At 34.1% G+C, this 17,294-nt stretch overlaps 1 protein-coding gene across 2 annotated transcripts; it reads left to right on the top strand.

Moving 5' to 3' along the window:
* The first annotated feature begins 575 nt into the window (after positions 1-575).
* Positions 576-17,022, top strand: PRT1 (proteolysis 1). 2 transcript variants are annotated; one of them, XM_047311939.2, is made up of 8 exons: positions 576-736; positions 1,287-1,315; positions 1,399-1,578; positions 13,928-14,008; positions 14,090-14,284; positions 14,395-14,595; positions 15,260-15,354; positions 16,283-17,022. In XM_047311939.2, the coding sequence occupies exons 1-8, from the start codon at positions 651-653 to the stop codon at positions 16,580-16,582; spliced, it is 1,167 nt and encodes a 388-aa protein (XP_047167895.1). In that variant the 5' UTR covers positions 576-650; the 3' UTR covers positions 16,583-17,022. The 2 variants fall into 2 exon arrangements, with proteins under 2 accessions (XP_047167895.1, XP_047167894.1); XM_047311938.2 differs by having other exon boundaries at positions 13,928-14,284.
* The last annotated feature ends 272 nt before the right edge of the window (positions 17,023-17,294 follow it).

Genomic DNA, 17,294 nt, shown 5'->3' with positions numbered 1-17,294 from the left:
TATTCTATTAGAATAGAAGAAGATCGTTGTACCTTAGATCAATTGTATTATTTATAGAGTTTTTGGCAGTCAAGTCCATTAATTAAATAATCAATAATTAATACCGTATATTTGTAAAGGTAAGGTAATCTGACCTATTAATACCTGATAATTGTCCATTGACCATTAACTCCCATCCGTATATTTCATATAGTAAAAAAATATAAATTTAATCTCTTTTTCTTAAACAATTAGTATGTTTTTAAAAATTAAATAAAGATTAAAGTTACCGATTTTTAAAAGTTGAGAAACACTAAAAATATAAAAGCTATTTTCTTTTTCTATTATGAACTAAACGTATTAAATAAATAAGAAATGGGATGCACGATAATACGTGATTTCCAATGTTAGATTTAATTATTAATTTAATTCTTTTACTTTATTCAATTTATTTCCTCTTTTGAGGATTTTATAAATTCAGTCTATTATTTAATGTGACGTTTTCCTTTGGGAGAAGAGAATTAGTCATTTTTTATTTTTATATTGTACGTAATAATTAAATATTAAATATTAAAAATATATTGTAGAACACCAGGTTCCTTTGTTCGTTCCTATCCTGATTCTTCTGTGACCACCGCATTCTCTCTCTGGGTTGTTGGGACATTCAAGAAATGGAGAACAACGCACTCAGAGATCGAATCTTTGCGGACAATGAACACGAAGAAATCCCTGATTCATTCGTATGCTGCGTTTGTCTGTAAGTCTCTTCTAATTGCATATAATTTGTAGCTCTTATGTTTCCAAAGTGAAACGCCCTTTGTTGTGTTGTTCATCAAGATTCAATTGTGTGCTTCAATTCTTATTCATATTTCAAGAGGGTTACCAGGGATACCGTTATTTCTTAAAAAACATGAATTTTGTTCTTGATTCAAGCTTAGATGATGTGGACAATTCCAGGTTTATTTTTCTTTTCCTCGATCTGAAGCGGGTGCTCTTGAATTTTACATTCGAAATTTCAATTGAATGCGAAATTCCTTGGGCGTGGTTAAATGCTAAGAAAAGATATAAATCAGACTAAATAGTTCCTTAATTTTTGTTTGAAAATGTGAAATGAAATCTGACTCCAAAACCCAAAAATCTTGTCTCTTGAGGAAGGACTAAAGGTTTCATATTCTTAAGCTTTGAAATTTTTAATCTATTGTTTGAAAAAATGGATTGGCTATTGTGTCATTTTAAGTCGGCTTGAGCTGCCATATTTCCCTTTTTCAAATTGTGTGTACTGATTTTGGTTTCACTTCATTGTGCAGGGATCTATTATACAAACCCATTGTGCTATGTAAGGCAGAATTATTTTCTACAGATGCACGTGATTATGCTATCAGTTTGATAAATTCTGTCTTTTTTCTTCTCTATTTGCAGCATGTGGCCACATATGCTGTTTCTGGTGTGTCTATAATTCCATGAATTGTCTGCGCGAGTCTCAATGTCCAGTATGTAGGCATCAATACTATCACTTCCCAACAGTCTGCCAAATGCTTCACTTTTTGCTCCTTAAGATTTATAGTGTTCCTTACAAAAGAAGGGAAGAGCAAACGCTTGGTATATCACTTTCCCTAATGGCCTATGCACGAGCATACTAAATATTTGTGCAATAATTCTTATACATCTCAATGATTTATTGTGCAATGCATTGAATATAATTGTGTTTCTAAAATTGCCATGGTCTTCTATTGATGGTGATCCGTTCAAGCTGTGTGATCAATGCATTCCAACATGATTGATTATGAGTTATTATTGCCTACTTCTGTCGTCCATTATTTTTTCTGAATTGGCACAGGCTCAATTTGGGATCCCTTGTTCTATTTTACATATCCCAATGCCAAGATGGAGGGATGATTAAGGAAAATTTTTAGTTAGCATCTTTTATAGAAACTCAGTAAAGGTTGTTTGGTTATATGTGGAAAAAGATCAATATAGATTCTGGTGAGAAAAGTTGATCAAAGGGAAGGGAGTTCAATTCAAAATGAAAAAGGAAGAGTTAGCGAAAGATTAAGAGAAACCATTATAAAAACTTGATCCAAGTACTGGAAATTTTCTTTTCACACACACCTTGAGAAAGGATTCAAAATTCAACTTTCGCTCTAGAACGAGATACTCTGTCTTGGGTTTTGCTTCTTCAGATTACCAAACTTTCTCCAAGAAATATACAATACCTAGGGGTAGATTTTCTGTTAGGAACATAAGCTGCATAGTTTGCATCTCTAAATATCTTCAGATCATAGTGTCTTCTTTCTTGAACAGTAGCCCTATTCTTGGGCTTGATCAAGTACTACAAATTTTGTCAATTTCTTGCACATGTCTTTTGGATTATGGTTAAACTACTTTATCGTACTAATTACATAAGCAATGTTTGGTTTCGTGTGTGATAGATAAATAAAGTTTTCTACAGCAGAACTCTTTTCATTTCCAAATTTATTTTATGATTTTGTTTAATATGAACTTTTGAAGTTTTACATCGCAACTTGTTTTTTCGAGAAGATCAAATAACATACTTTCTTTAGGAGATGCAAATCCCATTTCTGGAATAATCAACCTTTATTCTGACGAAATACTTAAGTTTCCATAGGTGTTTCATTTCAAATTGGGATGTTAATTAATCCTTTAAAGCAAATTTCTCTGTTTCCTCATTTCTTGCCATAATGATATCATTCACATAGGTCAATAATATAGTGAGTGTACTTGTAATAGAGTATTTTATGAATAAAGTATGATCTTATTGGTTTTGCTTGTATCCTAAGGAAATTATTGCTTTTGTAAATCTCCCAAACTGTATTCTTGGGGATTTATTAAAACCATATAAACCCTTCTTTAGGAGATATATCTTTGTTGGAGATCCCACATCAATTAAAAATTATGTCAAGTTATAATATATAAGTGGAGTGCAGGCTTTATCTTACAATTTAGTTTTGTGAGATTGAGTTAAACGTAAACTCACTTACTAAGATGACATCAAAGCCATTTAAAGCCTATCCTAGTTAAGTTCATCGGAACTATTGTGCTGCCACTACCGGGCTCTTCTTAGACCATACAGAAATATCTAATCCCACACTCACACTTGAGAGATGTTCATTCCTTAGTGTGATTGGGTGTGTTAGAGATTCCACATTGATTAAGAATAAGGCCAAATTATAATATATAAATGGGATACTGACCACTCTTCATTATCGTTATCATTGTCCACTTGTCTCCCTAACCACTCTAACACTCATCAATGTCATCAAGTACAATAGGGTCTTTTTTATCCCTAATATTGTATTTTTGAGAAAATTGTTGGCTATACTTTATGTTTACCAAATCATGCAATCTTTTGTGGTCTAACCTATTCTTTTTTTGATGAATCTCCATAATAAATAAGTAAAGCTGAATCTATTTCTTTCTATGTTCTAAATAAAAGATAATAATGAAATGAGTCATGTCATGAACAATAATTTTACTTGCTCAAATATATTCCAATTGTGTTCACATCTCTATGAACTACATGTTAAACTTAGAATTTTGATTGCTGACATCAACACCCAAAACAAATAGAAACTTGCAAGAGAACTAGTGAACCATGAAATTTTTCCTAGGTGCCTTTTTGCATAAATCGTGACCTAGATAGAAACAAACAAATCCAGGATTATTTTTGGCCTTTTAATAATGTCAAACTAAGCTCGTTGAATCACTTATAAACTCACAATTTTAGTTGAGTTTGCTTAATTTTACACAAGCCTACTTAGAAACAATTCTACGTGCGAGTTAGCTATGTTTGAGGGTATGAGAACGTAAACTTGCACGCGTTTACGAGTTGGCTCACGATTTTGATATAAGGTTTCACTCCCTTTTACTTTTTATTGTACGACCTCTCTTTTTTGGTGTACGAAGGCCTACAAAACCTACTACTTGGTAGGGAGTGGACTTTGTATTTGTATCATCGATTTATATAAATATAAACCTTGTGATTTTTGCTAAGCCCATTAAATAGTAGTCATCATCAAGAAACCACTCCTTATTGGTCCAATTATTGTTTATTTACTTATTGGTCCCTCTAATTAACAAGTTACATGTTACATGAGACATAAAAGCTTACATTAAGTTAGAGTGTATTACCAATTGGACTTATATTTGTCTACTGTTCCATTTGCCTTGTTAAAATTAAATAAATTGTTATAGATTCTAAGGAATCAAGTGTTAAATATTTTTGGAAATTAGGATGATTGATTCCTAATTATTAGGTGTATTTATTATGATTGATTATGTATTATGCTATAAATACATTTTATGTGGTCTGCATTAGACACATAATACATTAGAAACAAATAAAATTCTATAATTATATCATTAGTTTAGGTTTCTCGATCTGGTTTCTTTCTTTCTTTTTGGGTGAATAGTACCTGCAACCACTGTGTGCCCTTTTTCTGTCACTGGCATCCTTTTCCTCTGGTGACCAATGCAATCGAGATTGTCTTCCTCGACGACCATCAAGCTTAATTCACCCTGCTGCACGTGCCCCCCATGCGCTGCCTATTTCCAACTGACTGTGCTCTAACCTGGCTGATCATGCTCTAACCCGACTGACCGGTCTCCAAACCGGCTGACCGGTCTCCAACCCGAATGACCGTACTCCAACCCAGTTGACCGTGCTCAAACCTGATTGACTATGCTTAAACCCGAATGACCGTGCTCAAACTTGGCTGACCGTGCTCCACCTTGGCTAACCCTACTCCATCTCGATTGATTGTGCTCCTCCCTAACTAAACGTGCTTCAACCCGACTGACCGTTCTTAAACCCGACTAACCAAGCTTCAACCCGGAATATTGAGCTTCTCCTCAACTCCCTCACACCTGGACGATTCTTGTTAGCCCATTTCGAGTACTTTTTCCATGGCTTTCGGAAGCTCACACTCAAGTACCTCCTTTGGCATTACTTTTAGCACTCTTTCGCTAATTCCATGTGAAAAACTGATCAGGACTAGCTCCTGGGCTGTAGTTGTCCGACTATGGTTTCGAGGTCAAGGTCATGCCGATCACTTGACCAAATAGGCCAAAGACTTTCCCCACCATGATCAAGCCCAATGGATGCAAATTGATGCCTCCTTGTGTAGCGTTCTAGTTCTCTATTGATGTCAAATTGCAACCTTAATACCATGCCTTTACTACTTGTTATGATGTGTGGAATAAAGCCAAAAGAATATATTCCAATGATGTTCATCAACTTTATAATGTTATTTCCAATTTTATCATGGTGAAGTTGGAGAATCGTGATATACAGACATATCTTGGTAAGCTCGATCGCTTAATTGCTGATTGAGTCACTTCTTCCTTTCACTAATGATGTAAACAAACATGTTAAACAACGGGGCAAGTTTTTTATGGTCCTTGGACTTGCTAGACTTCCTCCTGAGTTTGAATTTGTCCGCAATCAAATCTTATCTAGCATAGTTGTTCCATCTTATGACACCGTTAGTGAACAATTACTTCACATCGTCGTTTCTCACATGTTTTGGTCAATCACATGTACCTCCCACTAATTCCTCTGCTTTTTATTGCCAATCTTCCTACTGGGGTGGACGAAGTGGGAATTGTGGTGGATATCGTGGTCAACACCCTCGTTGTAATTTTTGTCAACAATATGGCCGTGTTGAGGCAAAATGTCGTATAAAGGCACGACAACAACATAAGACAACTAATATTGCTCAGGTCAATTCTCTAAAACTATCAGCTGAGATTTCAATTTCTGTTAATGCCTATAATGCGTTCCTTCAATACAAGGTAGCCATGCAACCTACACAACTTGTCGTTGCCATTGCTCAGTCTGGTAATCCTGTAGCTTGTATTTCTTAGTTCTCCTCCCTTGGACCTTGGATTCTTGACTTTGGTGACTCGACCACATGTCTAGTAACAAGACCCTTTTCTCTCAACTAGCTTATTTGGATTATTTACCCTTTATTACCATGGCAAATGGCTCTCAAATAAAAGTTCATGGCATTGGTGAAACACGACCTGCTTTTAATCTTACCCTAGATTCTGTGCTTTATATTCCTGGGTGTCCTTTTAATTTAATCTCCATATGCAAGCTCATTCGCACCTAAAATTACTCTCTCCTTTTTGCTAATAATTCTGTTGTTGTTCAGCATCAGCATATCAGACAAACAATTGGAGTAGGACATGAGTCTCAATGATAATTCTATCTGTCACAATCAATTGCTTGTATCTCCACTCTGTCTCAAGCTATTGAGCATCAACGCTTAGGTTATCATTGTCCTACCAAAATGTGTCTCATGCTTCCTAATCTATCTCACAATTTGTCTTTTCAATGCGAGTCTTATCAATTAGGAAAACACACTCGTCATACAAATGGTCCTTGAGTTAATAAAAGTGCTTTATCACCTTTTGCCTTAGTTCACTTTGATATTTTGGGTCCTAGTTTGTCTTTTTATTACTTTATTACTTTCATTGACAATTTCTCTCGATGTACTTGGTTATTCTTAATGAAAAATCGTTCTGATGTGCTTTCTATATTCCAAGGTTTCTCTATTAAAATTCAAAATCAATTCAGCACCTCTATTAAAATTTTACACATTGACAATGCTCTGAGTATATTTCTTCCCAATTTCAGTCTTTCCTAAGTTCATAGGGGATCCTCCATTCAACATCTTGCTCTCACACCACAATAGAATGGTGTTATCGTAAGAAAGAATTGACACTTGGTTGAAACTGTCCATACCCTTCTTCTTCACCACAATATTCCTCTTTGCTTTTGTGGAGAATCCATTCTAACATGTTATCTGATCAACCGCATGCCTTCCTTTGTCCTTAATAATCAGGTTCCACACTCTCTCTTATATCCAACTCAAGATCTTTACACCATTCCTCTTCGTGTCTTTGGTTGCACATGCTTTGTCCATGACCTTACTCCAGGTAAAGATAAACTTTCTTGCCAAATCACTCAAATGTATTTTCTTTGGTTACTCATGCTTCAAAAGGGATATCGTTGTTTTTGTCCTTAACTTCAACGTAATATAGTTTCTAATGATGTCACTTTTTTGAGACTACCCCCTTCTACACTTCCACTATATTGGATGTGAATCTTACAATCGAACCTTTTGAAGTCTCGCCTGTTTCGGCTCAGGTGATTGCTTCTCCTCAACATCCTTTGCTTCAATGCCACAGGCAGGGATCAAACTCCAATTGTGACTGACTTTACTAATTCTCAAGCATCATCTCTTGCTCCAACCGCCCTTTCACCTACGCTTCCTACACCTGAACTTCCTATTGCGATACATTTTGTTCCTCTTGTAATCTTAACCTTCTCTATGCTTTTACCATTAATTATCATGGTTTGTCTCCATCCCATTTCTCCTTTGTTTCTTCTTTGGATTTTGTGTCTATTCCTAAGACTACAGGTGAAGCCATGGATGATCTCGACTGACGTTGGACAATGGTAAAGGAGATGGCATTTGTACATTCCAATGGCACTTGGGACCAAGGGTGACAACAGGTCGGGTCGGGCACAGATAGTGCCTACCCGCAACCCGACCGGCCGGACAAAATTGTATTCGCTGACCGCTGGATACTCGAATAAAAAAAATCCGCAAATTTTTTTCAACTCGCAGATACCTGTTGGATACTCGTTTTCAACCCACAAATATTTAAGAAAACTTATTTTATAAAAGTTATTTTATAAGTTTTTAAATGAAATCCAAATTAATTTGCAAAAAAAAAATACAAATAATATCTAAAACATATATCCAAGTAAAGTCAATGGATAAGTAAATAAAAGTTAAAACATAAATTTAAATTAATACAAATTAATAGTAAAACATATATCCAAATACAAGTAATTTTAAAAATAATTGCTCTAAAAATAACACTCCAAGATTTATGTTTCTTCTCCCATATCTTCATTTTTGACCACTTAATTCCTTAAACAAATAAATACAAATAAAGTCATCAATCAATGACAAAGTGACATTATTAATAAAATTAGATTAAACACTAACATCATCATCAATTATCTCCTCTAGTATTGTATTAAGCTTCATGTTATCCACTTTCAATTTTGAAGAACATGAAAAAGGAAAATAAATTAATTTGTCATAGCCAATCATTTGAATGAATATAAATATGTAATTTGAATTGTTCATTTAGTTACCTTGTATGTCACTCCATAGTGAATCTTGAACACACATTAATGCCTCTAAAGTGTTTGGGTGTAATCTACTCCGATATGGAGTAAGAAATTGACCACCAGTACTAAAAGAAGACTTAGAAGCAATTGTTGAGATAGGAATGGCTAGAAAATCTCTTGCAATCATTTGTAAGATTAGATATTTTAATCCATTAGTCTTCCACAAATTAAAATGTCAAATCTTCATCAGAATCCGGTAGTGTCGGTTCCTCCAAGTAATAGTCAAGTTCTAACTTATAATTTGATGGTTCATTTCTCTTTGTAATCTAACAGTCGTAAATCCAACACTAGGTCTGACGATGGTGGCACACGTTCTGAAAGCACGAGTAGCTGTTGCACAGATGCACAAAGAGGCAAAGAGGCAAAGGAATAAAACCTAATTTAAACCTAAGGATAAAAACGTAATTTCAATTTTTTAGGGGGGAACGGATATCCGCGGGTCGGGTAGTGTAATACTTGCACCCGACTCGTTTATAAGCGAGTATTGAAATACCCACTACCTGCAACCCGCTGATAGTAAATATCCGTGAATACCAACTATCCGTCATGGACTTTATCTATGAATATCCGCAAGCGCGAATTTTTTTGCCATCCCTACTTGGGACCTCGTTCCTTTACCTCTTTGGCAAGCAAACGGTTGACTGTCATTGAGTTTATATAGTGATTGGACCTGATTGTCATATTGATCGGTTAAAAGCTCACTTGGTTGCCAAAGTATATACACAGATTTTTGGTCTTGATTATGTGTTAGCACCTTTTTCCCTGTGGGCAAAATAACTTTTGTTCGTCTCTTTCTGGCTATGGTTGCTATTCATCATTGGTCTCTTCATCAGCTAGATATTAAAAATGCATTTTTATATGGTGAAATGCAAGAAGTTTTATGGATCAACCTTTTGGTTTTCTTGATCCCGGCGATTCTCGTCTTGTTTGTAAGCTTCAATGGTCTCTCTATGGCTTAAAGCAATCTCCTCAGGCTTGGTTTTCATCTTGACATAGTTTGGCATGACTACGTGTGAGGCTAATCAATCTTTCTTATCTTTTCGCTCCTTTTCTTGCAAGTTCATTTACCTTGTTGTCTATGTTGATGACATTGTCATCACGGGTGACAATGAGATTGGAATTTGACAACTCAAAGAGCACATTTCACAACAATTTCATACTAAAGATTTGGGCTCTCTAAAATATTTCTTAGGCATTGAAGTTGCTCAATCTTTGGAATTGTCATTAATCAACATAAGTATGTCTTGGGCATTCTTATTGAAACTATTATGGTTGACTATCGTCCTTGTGATACTCCTATGGATCCTAATATCAAGGTTCTTCCGGATCAAGGGTAGCCATTGAAAGACCCGAAAAGATATCATTGCTTGGTAGGTAGACTCAACTATCTCACTATAACCAGACTTAACATCACTTTTGTGGTTAGTGTGGTAAGCCAATTTCTAAATGCTCCTTGTGATAGCCATTGGGATGCTGTGACACGTATCCTCCGATACATAAAAAATGCTCAAGGATAAGGATTATTGTATGAAGACAAAGGGAGTACTAAGATCACTTATTCCTTTGATGCATATTGGGCAGGATCACCATCAGATAGAAGATCCACTTTTGGGTATTGTGTTCTTATCGACGAAACCTTATCTTATGGAGAAGCAAGAAGCAAAATATAGTTGCTAGATCTAGTGCAGAAGCATAATATCATGCAACATCCACTTGTGAGCTTACATGGCTTAGGCAACTACTTCTATAGCTAAAAATATGAGACATCCATGAAACAAAGCTTATTTGTGACAATCAAGATGCACATCACATTGCATCAAACCCGATTTTCCTTGAAAGAACCAAATATATTGAAATTGATTGTCACTTTGTTAAAGAAAAGGTGTTCCCCGGAGAAATCACTACGGGTTTTTTCAACTCTAGCAATCAACTAGCTATATGTTCACCAAGTCCCTTAGAGGCCCTCTGATTGAGTACCTTTATAACAAGCTTGGTACATATGACATATATGCTCTAGCTTGAGGGGGAGTGTTAGAATGAAATCAACTTTTACAAATTTCTAGGGAATTAAGTGTTACATAATCTGGAAAATTAGGATGATTGATTCCTAATCATTAAATGTATTTATTATGATTAATTTTGTATTATGCTATAAATACATTCGGTGTGGTCTACATTAGACACACAATACATTCAAAACATATACAATTCTATATGCTTTATATTAAATTCTAAAGTTCTAATTGCACCATACAATCCCTCTTTCTTTTGGTTTGTCAACAATCTCCCATGTTGAGTTTCTTTCAAATGCATTTGTCTTTTTTCTCATGGCTTTAGTCCAATGTTCACATTTTATGGTTGTTTGGATTGAGATAGGAGTTTCTATGACACCAATAAAGATTGAATGTTTATTAGAGAGATTGTTGTTGCACACATTGAGAATATAATATTTAACACTATCTCATTTCTTTCTTCGATGCAATGGGTAAATTCTCGATAACAATTTACTCTTATCTTTCTCACCTTTGAGTCAAATAACTCCTTGCTAAATGGATTGTTTTCTTCTTTGATATTTTTACCAAAAGAATTTGTCTTTTTCTTCCTCACTGAGTTGGTCTGATCTCAATTGTGGTGACTTCATCACTTAGATCTTGAGCATCCTATGAAGACATTTGTAATGACAAGAAGGAAAGCTCCTTAATTTCAAGTGTTTTCTCCTCCTGAAGTCGATGACTAACAAAAGAATTTTATTTCATGAAAAAGGTAATATCCATGATGATAAAAACACGATGACTCTAAAGAAAATAACATTTGTACCACTTTTTACACAAGAACCAATAAATACATATTTAAGATCTCTAGGATCTAATTTGATACTATTAGGATTATGATAGTTAACAAAAACAACCATTTTTTACACAAGAAACAATAAATACATATTTAAGATCTCTAGGATCTAATTTGATACTATTAGGATTATGATAGTTAACAAAAACAACGCAGCCAAAGATTCAACAAGTAAACTTGACACTAGGGAAGCAAGGTCTTTCAATACACATTAAGAAGAAAAAAAAGTTAGTAAATAGTTTGAATCTTTTTTAAGTTCTTGTACAGTGATAAGACTTTTTTTAGTTGAGATATGTAAAACATTATTTATGGGTAGACTATTATCATTTACAACTTTAAGGAGTTGTTCTCTAGTAATTTTGAAGTATGAATTGCAGAGCATAGGAAATGGTCATGTGATTCTCTAGTAATCAAGAAACCAAACACGTATAGATACGAAACCAATAATATTGAATGTACTTTTACCTTTTATGGTAGGGCATACAATCCAGGGGAGTTATTCATTGATTCAACTATTGTTCTCTGACAATCTAGTTTCTCCTTATTGACTTTCATACTAGGCATTAAAAAAACACTAAAATGCAAAGACGTAACAAAGAGAACTTGTTCGGCAAAGGCACAAAAAAAATTTCAGAACTACTCAAATCAGAGTCAAATGGGACATCACCAACTCTTGGTATGGGCTCAAGAGGTCCCAATTGCTCCGCCTGTTACGGTTGTGAATAACGGTGGTGGTGGCTATTTACGTGGAAGTAGAAACATGACTCCCAAGATCAAGAGCTTTAATACCAAATTTTGAACCATGTAACGAAATGTATAATTCTTTTTATTGATAATCATCTCACCAATTATATTTTCATCATCTCTATTTGTAACAATCAAATTCTTTAAAATAAGGTAATAAAATATTTTTTAATGAATAAAAAAATTCTGAAGAAAATTTCTCTTAATCACAGTATGGAGCTATCAAGGATACCTTTATCATAAGAATCCATAATTTACAACACATATAATCAGACCATATGGGTCTGATACCAAATTGTTTTTGTACAACTAAACATGAGATGAATTACTTCTAATTGGTCACTTGAGTTTTGTTGTATGGCTATTATTGAACAACTAAACACTAAGAGTCATACAACGGGAATCTTGCAAGAAAATATATCAGAAGTAAAAAGTTGTTAAACTATATTCATTTAATTAGTCAAGTTACACGTTCAATATGAAGCTTGTACAATAAGCCAAGCCAAAAAGAGGGCAGAAATACTTAAGTTTGAAATAACTTTAGTTTATAATATTATTGTACCTTCCTCCTCTAGGTGGTTGTTTCTCTTCTTGTGATAGAGGGTTTTTTTATGATCAACCTGCAGGGCGGTAGGGGACATAGTAACTGAACTTTTGTGTTAAGAAAAAAAAATGTTATAATCCTGGCAGTTTAAAGTAACCAGCCATCTCCTTTCCTTTCTTTTCCTTGAATTGGTCTCTTCCTCTTATTATGTCAGTTTAGGTTTTCTTCTCTAGTGGACTTGTCATAAGCTGTCTGAACATTTTTTTTATCTTTACTTCTAGGATTTTTCATAGAGTTCATCTTCTCTATTCTCTTAGTAAGCAACGGGCCATTTTAATACTTAGTGAAACAACCTCTCTAGTGGTGAAATGCTTGTAGAAAAGAGAAATACAGTGGCATTAACCCCAAGCTGGTTAAATACGGTATAGCTTAATGGGAGGCAAATCGTGGAGTTGTTGAGAGGACATTAAGGCTGCAATGACAAATGCACAAACTGCTGTACTATAGAGTTGTAATTCACTAGTTATTTCAGATGCTGTCCAAATCTAATAGATCATTGTATTGAATAGTGGGATCCTAATATTCTACCATAAACATAGCTGCATGCACAACAACATCGACTATGAGAAATCAACCAATCCATGTTTGATATGTAAACAATTACAGTTAAGTACCATAGTCAATAGCCCTGCATATTGAGATAGGTTGTTGTTTAGTTTCAGAGACCTTATCTGGAGACATTAAAACTAGATTATTCAATTCAATTGATCAACTAGTAGAGGTCTTCACCAAGTCATTGGGAGGTCTTCAAATAAGTTACATATGTTAAAGATTACTGCAAATATTTATATGCTACTACTTGAAGAGAAATGTTAGAAATGATGTAAATATGGTTGTTTGAGTCTGATTCCGTGCTGTATTTGTAATTATAGTAGGGTAATTGTAAATTCTTGTCTTTACGTCACTTATTATAACAAATATCTTCCACTGTGTCTGTGTAATTCACATGCGGATTCCGTACTGTAATAGGTACTTGACACCGGCAACTATTAGAAGTACCCATCTGTCTTGGATTAAGTAGAATTTGGCTTAGTTTGGATAAACTTCTCATAAAATAGATATTTGAGAAGAAGTAGGAAAGTAAAACGAACCAAACATCTCACACATGTTAGTTATGCACCTTAGCTTTTGGAGTAGATGAGAAAAATTAAAAGAAAAACTAAAGTGCATAAATTAATTTTAACTTTTGCAAGAACGATTCATCTTACGTCATTTCCTTCTGTTACAGAGTATTTATTGATAAGTTTATATAAACTAGGCCTTTCACTGATAAACTTTTTCTTCTCTGTTTTTTATTTTATGTCCTCAGGTTTTATGGATATCCAAAATTTTATTATATGATTTTGTTCTTTCTTTTTTACTGCATTATGATTCTTGGTATTCCTTTTATACTTCTTGAAAATGCAGTTTTCTCCTTTTTTGATGCTACTTTCTAGTAAATTTGTATTTAGCATAGAAGTAATCCTTTTGTCTACTTTGTTGGGCTAGTTTTGACAATCATTCTTATTGAAATCTTGCTTCAGAGGAAGAAAAGAAATCAGGATTCTACTCTCCTCAATTTGATCCTGAGACATGTGAATCACAAGCTAAATTTGGTCATTCTGGTATCCCTTTTTCCTCCTCTATTGTGAATTTGAAATCCAACTCATGTAATGTGGGAACTTCTGAATGTATGGAGCAATCAGGGTCCACCACCCATGAAAGAGACGAAGGAACAGTCTATTCTAATGGAGAGCCTGATATTGTTGGAACTCCTGCTAAAAGAAAAAAATTGCCTCAGGAAGATATTTCTCTCCAACAAAAATTGTCAGTTGCAGATGTGACGTGTACAATGTGCAAGCAACTTCTCTTTCATCCTGTAGTTCTTAATTGTGGCCATGGTACTCAATGCACTTAAGTTTTCTTTCAAGTGTAACTGATTGGATTTATTAATAATAAAACACTTAAAGTGGTATGTTGATTTTGTTCTGCTTTTTCACATTCCCATCAGTATACTGTCAAACTTGCGTCGTCAACACAGATGACGACATGCTCAGATGCCAGGTTTGTCAAAGTCCACATCCTAGTAGGTTTCCAAAAGTATGTTTGGAGTTAGATCACTTTTTGGAGGAACAATTTCCTGAAGAATATAGACAGCGGAGAGATGCCATTGAACTAAAGCAGATCAAAGTCAAACTTGAGACACCTTCTTGTATGTATATTGTATACATTTTTATTACATGACTGATATCTTGAAGCGTACAGCTTTGGGTGAAAATATAGGAATATATGTGTATATCTTTCAGCTTTCCATTGAGAATGTGATAGAATATTGGGAAATGTGTTTTAGTTTTCATACTCTCTCGGTCAGGCATGGTAAAAAAGTTCTTGTATTTTCATATTGATGAATCTGCTCTTCAAACTTGAAAAAACATGTGTATTTAGTTACCCCTCTAATAATTCATCATGTTTTTTAAAGTTCGGAAGGATTAAATTCACACCTTTCTTAAGTTGCGGAATAAATTCATCAACTTGAAAGTATAGGAATCTTGACATTTTATAAAAGTATAGGGATTAAAAAAAATACTTTTTCCTAGGATATTTTATATTGTTTGGCCTTTATTTAGCATTCAAGCATAACCGCTGTTTATACTAAATATTTGAATCCTGATTTACTTAAACAACCAAACAATGTATGAAATATATTAAAATATTGAAGTCATTCTTATGGTATCATCTACAATACTCTAAATATTTTATTATATTTTACAGATATTTCCCAAGTGGTGATTGATTTATTGTTGTACGGTATTTCTTTCATTATTTTTCTATCTTTTTTCATGTTCTTCTAGTTACTTGTGTTGGTTTTCTTTCAGGTTCATTGGACAAGGGTAACAAAGGAGAAAATATAGATTGGTGGTCAGATCCTGACTCAAAAGTTCACATTGGAGTTGGTTGTGATTTTTGTGGGGTAAAAGTTTTATTCCATCATATCTTCTATTTTTTTCTTCATTTTGTTGCTCCGTTTCCATTTTCTTTTTGCGTTTATCGTGCCTTTTATATTCTTTTCACTTATTGTCCTATGGTAGGTCATAAAGTACATCAAGATTCTCTATTCATTGATCTAGATAGGTGGCTGTCATTTCATGTGGTTACTTGTCTTTCTTAATGACTAGGTATTTCATGTGCACAAAGGGAGTTATAGGTTCCTTGTTCAAGCTCCAAACCTATAACTTGCCTGTTTGCTGCACACTGCCAATTTACAATAGTTGTGTATTTTCATGTTTCAAGGACCTACACTACATTAAACATACGTTCATAGATATTTATCTGATAACTAATTTCAATTTTGTTGTTTTCAAGTTGATCTATATATGGTTTTATATGGAAATTGCATTCTGTTGAAGCCATATTTTGTTTATTATTCAAAGTGACAATTAATATTATCTTTGCTTTAGCAAAAAAGTCAAGAGTTTACTATTTCTTTAGGGTTCAGATGCCAACCTGAAGATTTAGGCCTGTTTGATTCCCTTTTAACGTTTTTGTTTAAAAATGTTTTCTGAAATAATACCAATCATTTTGTCGTTCTAAAATGTACCTGGTTAAAAAACTGTTTCCAAAACAAATAAAAACTTGGACATGTTTTCTTATCCTGTTTTCTTCGAGTCCTCTATTCAAATGTTCAAGAGTCAGTTTTAGAAATAATAAATATACCCGGAAAAAAAACTTCCAAATTTGCTTTGGGGAGAAAAAACTTTTAGAAATTTTTTTTTTGAAAGCAGTTAACAAACAAGGTCTTATTTCACTTCTTTTTAACTTAGTATTTCTCTTGAAGCTGCAGTGTCTATAACTCATGCTTCTAGTTTTTGTGTAGAATGCTAATGTGTCACTCATCACAGATGTTTCCAATAATTGGAGATAGATATAGATGTGCTGATTGTACGGAGAAGATGGGTTTTGATCTTTGTGGTGATTGCTATGCAACTCGTTCCAAACTCCCGGGTCGATTTAATCAACAACACACCTCAGAGCACAAGTTCAACCTTGAACAATCCAACATTATTCATAACATAATGTTGAGGCTGGCCACAGCACAGTTAGGGGACACTTCTATTTCTGTAGGAGAGATTGCCTCAGACAGCCCCACTATGTTTGATGATGAAGAAGATAACCACAGTGATTCTGAAACCACCAATTGAGAAACTGAGCTTAGCAAAAAAAATGTCCATGGTCTTGTGTTGTTGTGTTTGGTTGGGGGGTTTGAGTGGATAACTCCTGATTTTAGAGGAGGAAATAATGCAATGCTGAAGGAAGTTTGGTTGGGGAAATTCTCAATTCTACATGGTGTATTCAGTTTCCTAATGCATGGCAACTTGACTGTTTTTATGTCTCAGTTCATCTGACTTTGTCTCCAGCTTGTGGCAATCCGTGGCTATTTTCTGTTGTTGCATTTGGTGCAGGCAATTCTGTTACCCCTTTCATGGTAACAACCTCATTCCTGTGTCTGGCTATATGAACATATTATTCGGCAATGTACATATTCTTGGAGTTTGTCACAGATCATAACTGTTTCTTACAATAACATTAATAATATTTAGTATATCATTGTGAATAATATACCACAAGCACTTTCTCTTAACCTTATTATCAATGATGATGGCATTACTGAGAATGTTTGAAGTAACTTTTATGGGCTTGATTTTAGATTCTTAGATGTAAATTTAAAAAACCAAAGTGGCTCCTCACTTTTTATTAAAAGAGCTTTTTAATTTATTTCAATAAATTTTATGATTAAAATTGTCAAAATAAATTTACCAATTAAAATATGTATGTCGTGTTTCTCATTCAAGAAGCTTTGATGCAAGTGTCAATTTTTTCAATGAAACTGTTAGAAGAGAAAAAACAAATTAA

Source organism: Vigna umbellata, chromosome 5 (genome assembly GCF_029865625.1).
Source record: "Vigna umbellata cultivar VRB3 chromosome 5, Vumbellata_1.0, whole genome shotgun sequence".
Taxonomy (NCBI): domain Eukaryota; kingdom Viridiplantae; phylum Streptophyta; class Magnoliopsida; order Fabales; family Fabaceae; genus Vigna; species Vigna umbellata.
The sequence above is the reverse complement of the archived record's forward strand: the minus strand, read 5'-3'. Positions and strand labels throughout refer to the sequence as shown.

Excerpts from the sequence above, each read along its gene's own strand:
- PRT1 (XM_047311938.2), top strand. The coding sequence starts at position 651 with ATGGAGAACAACGCACTCAGAGATCGAATCTTTGCGGACAATGAACAC. Across the intron at positions 1,579-13,927 it reads AAGGGAAGAGCAAACGCTTG|AGGAAGAAAAGAAATCAGGA; the intron begins GTATATCACTTT and ends ATCTTGCTTCAG. Across the intron at positions 14,596-15,259 it reads CAAACTTGAGACACCTTCTT|GTTCATTGGACAAGGGTAAC; the intron begins GTATGTATATTG and ends GTTTTCTTTCAG.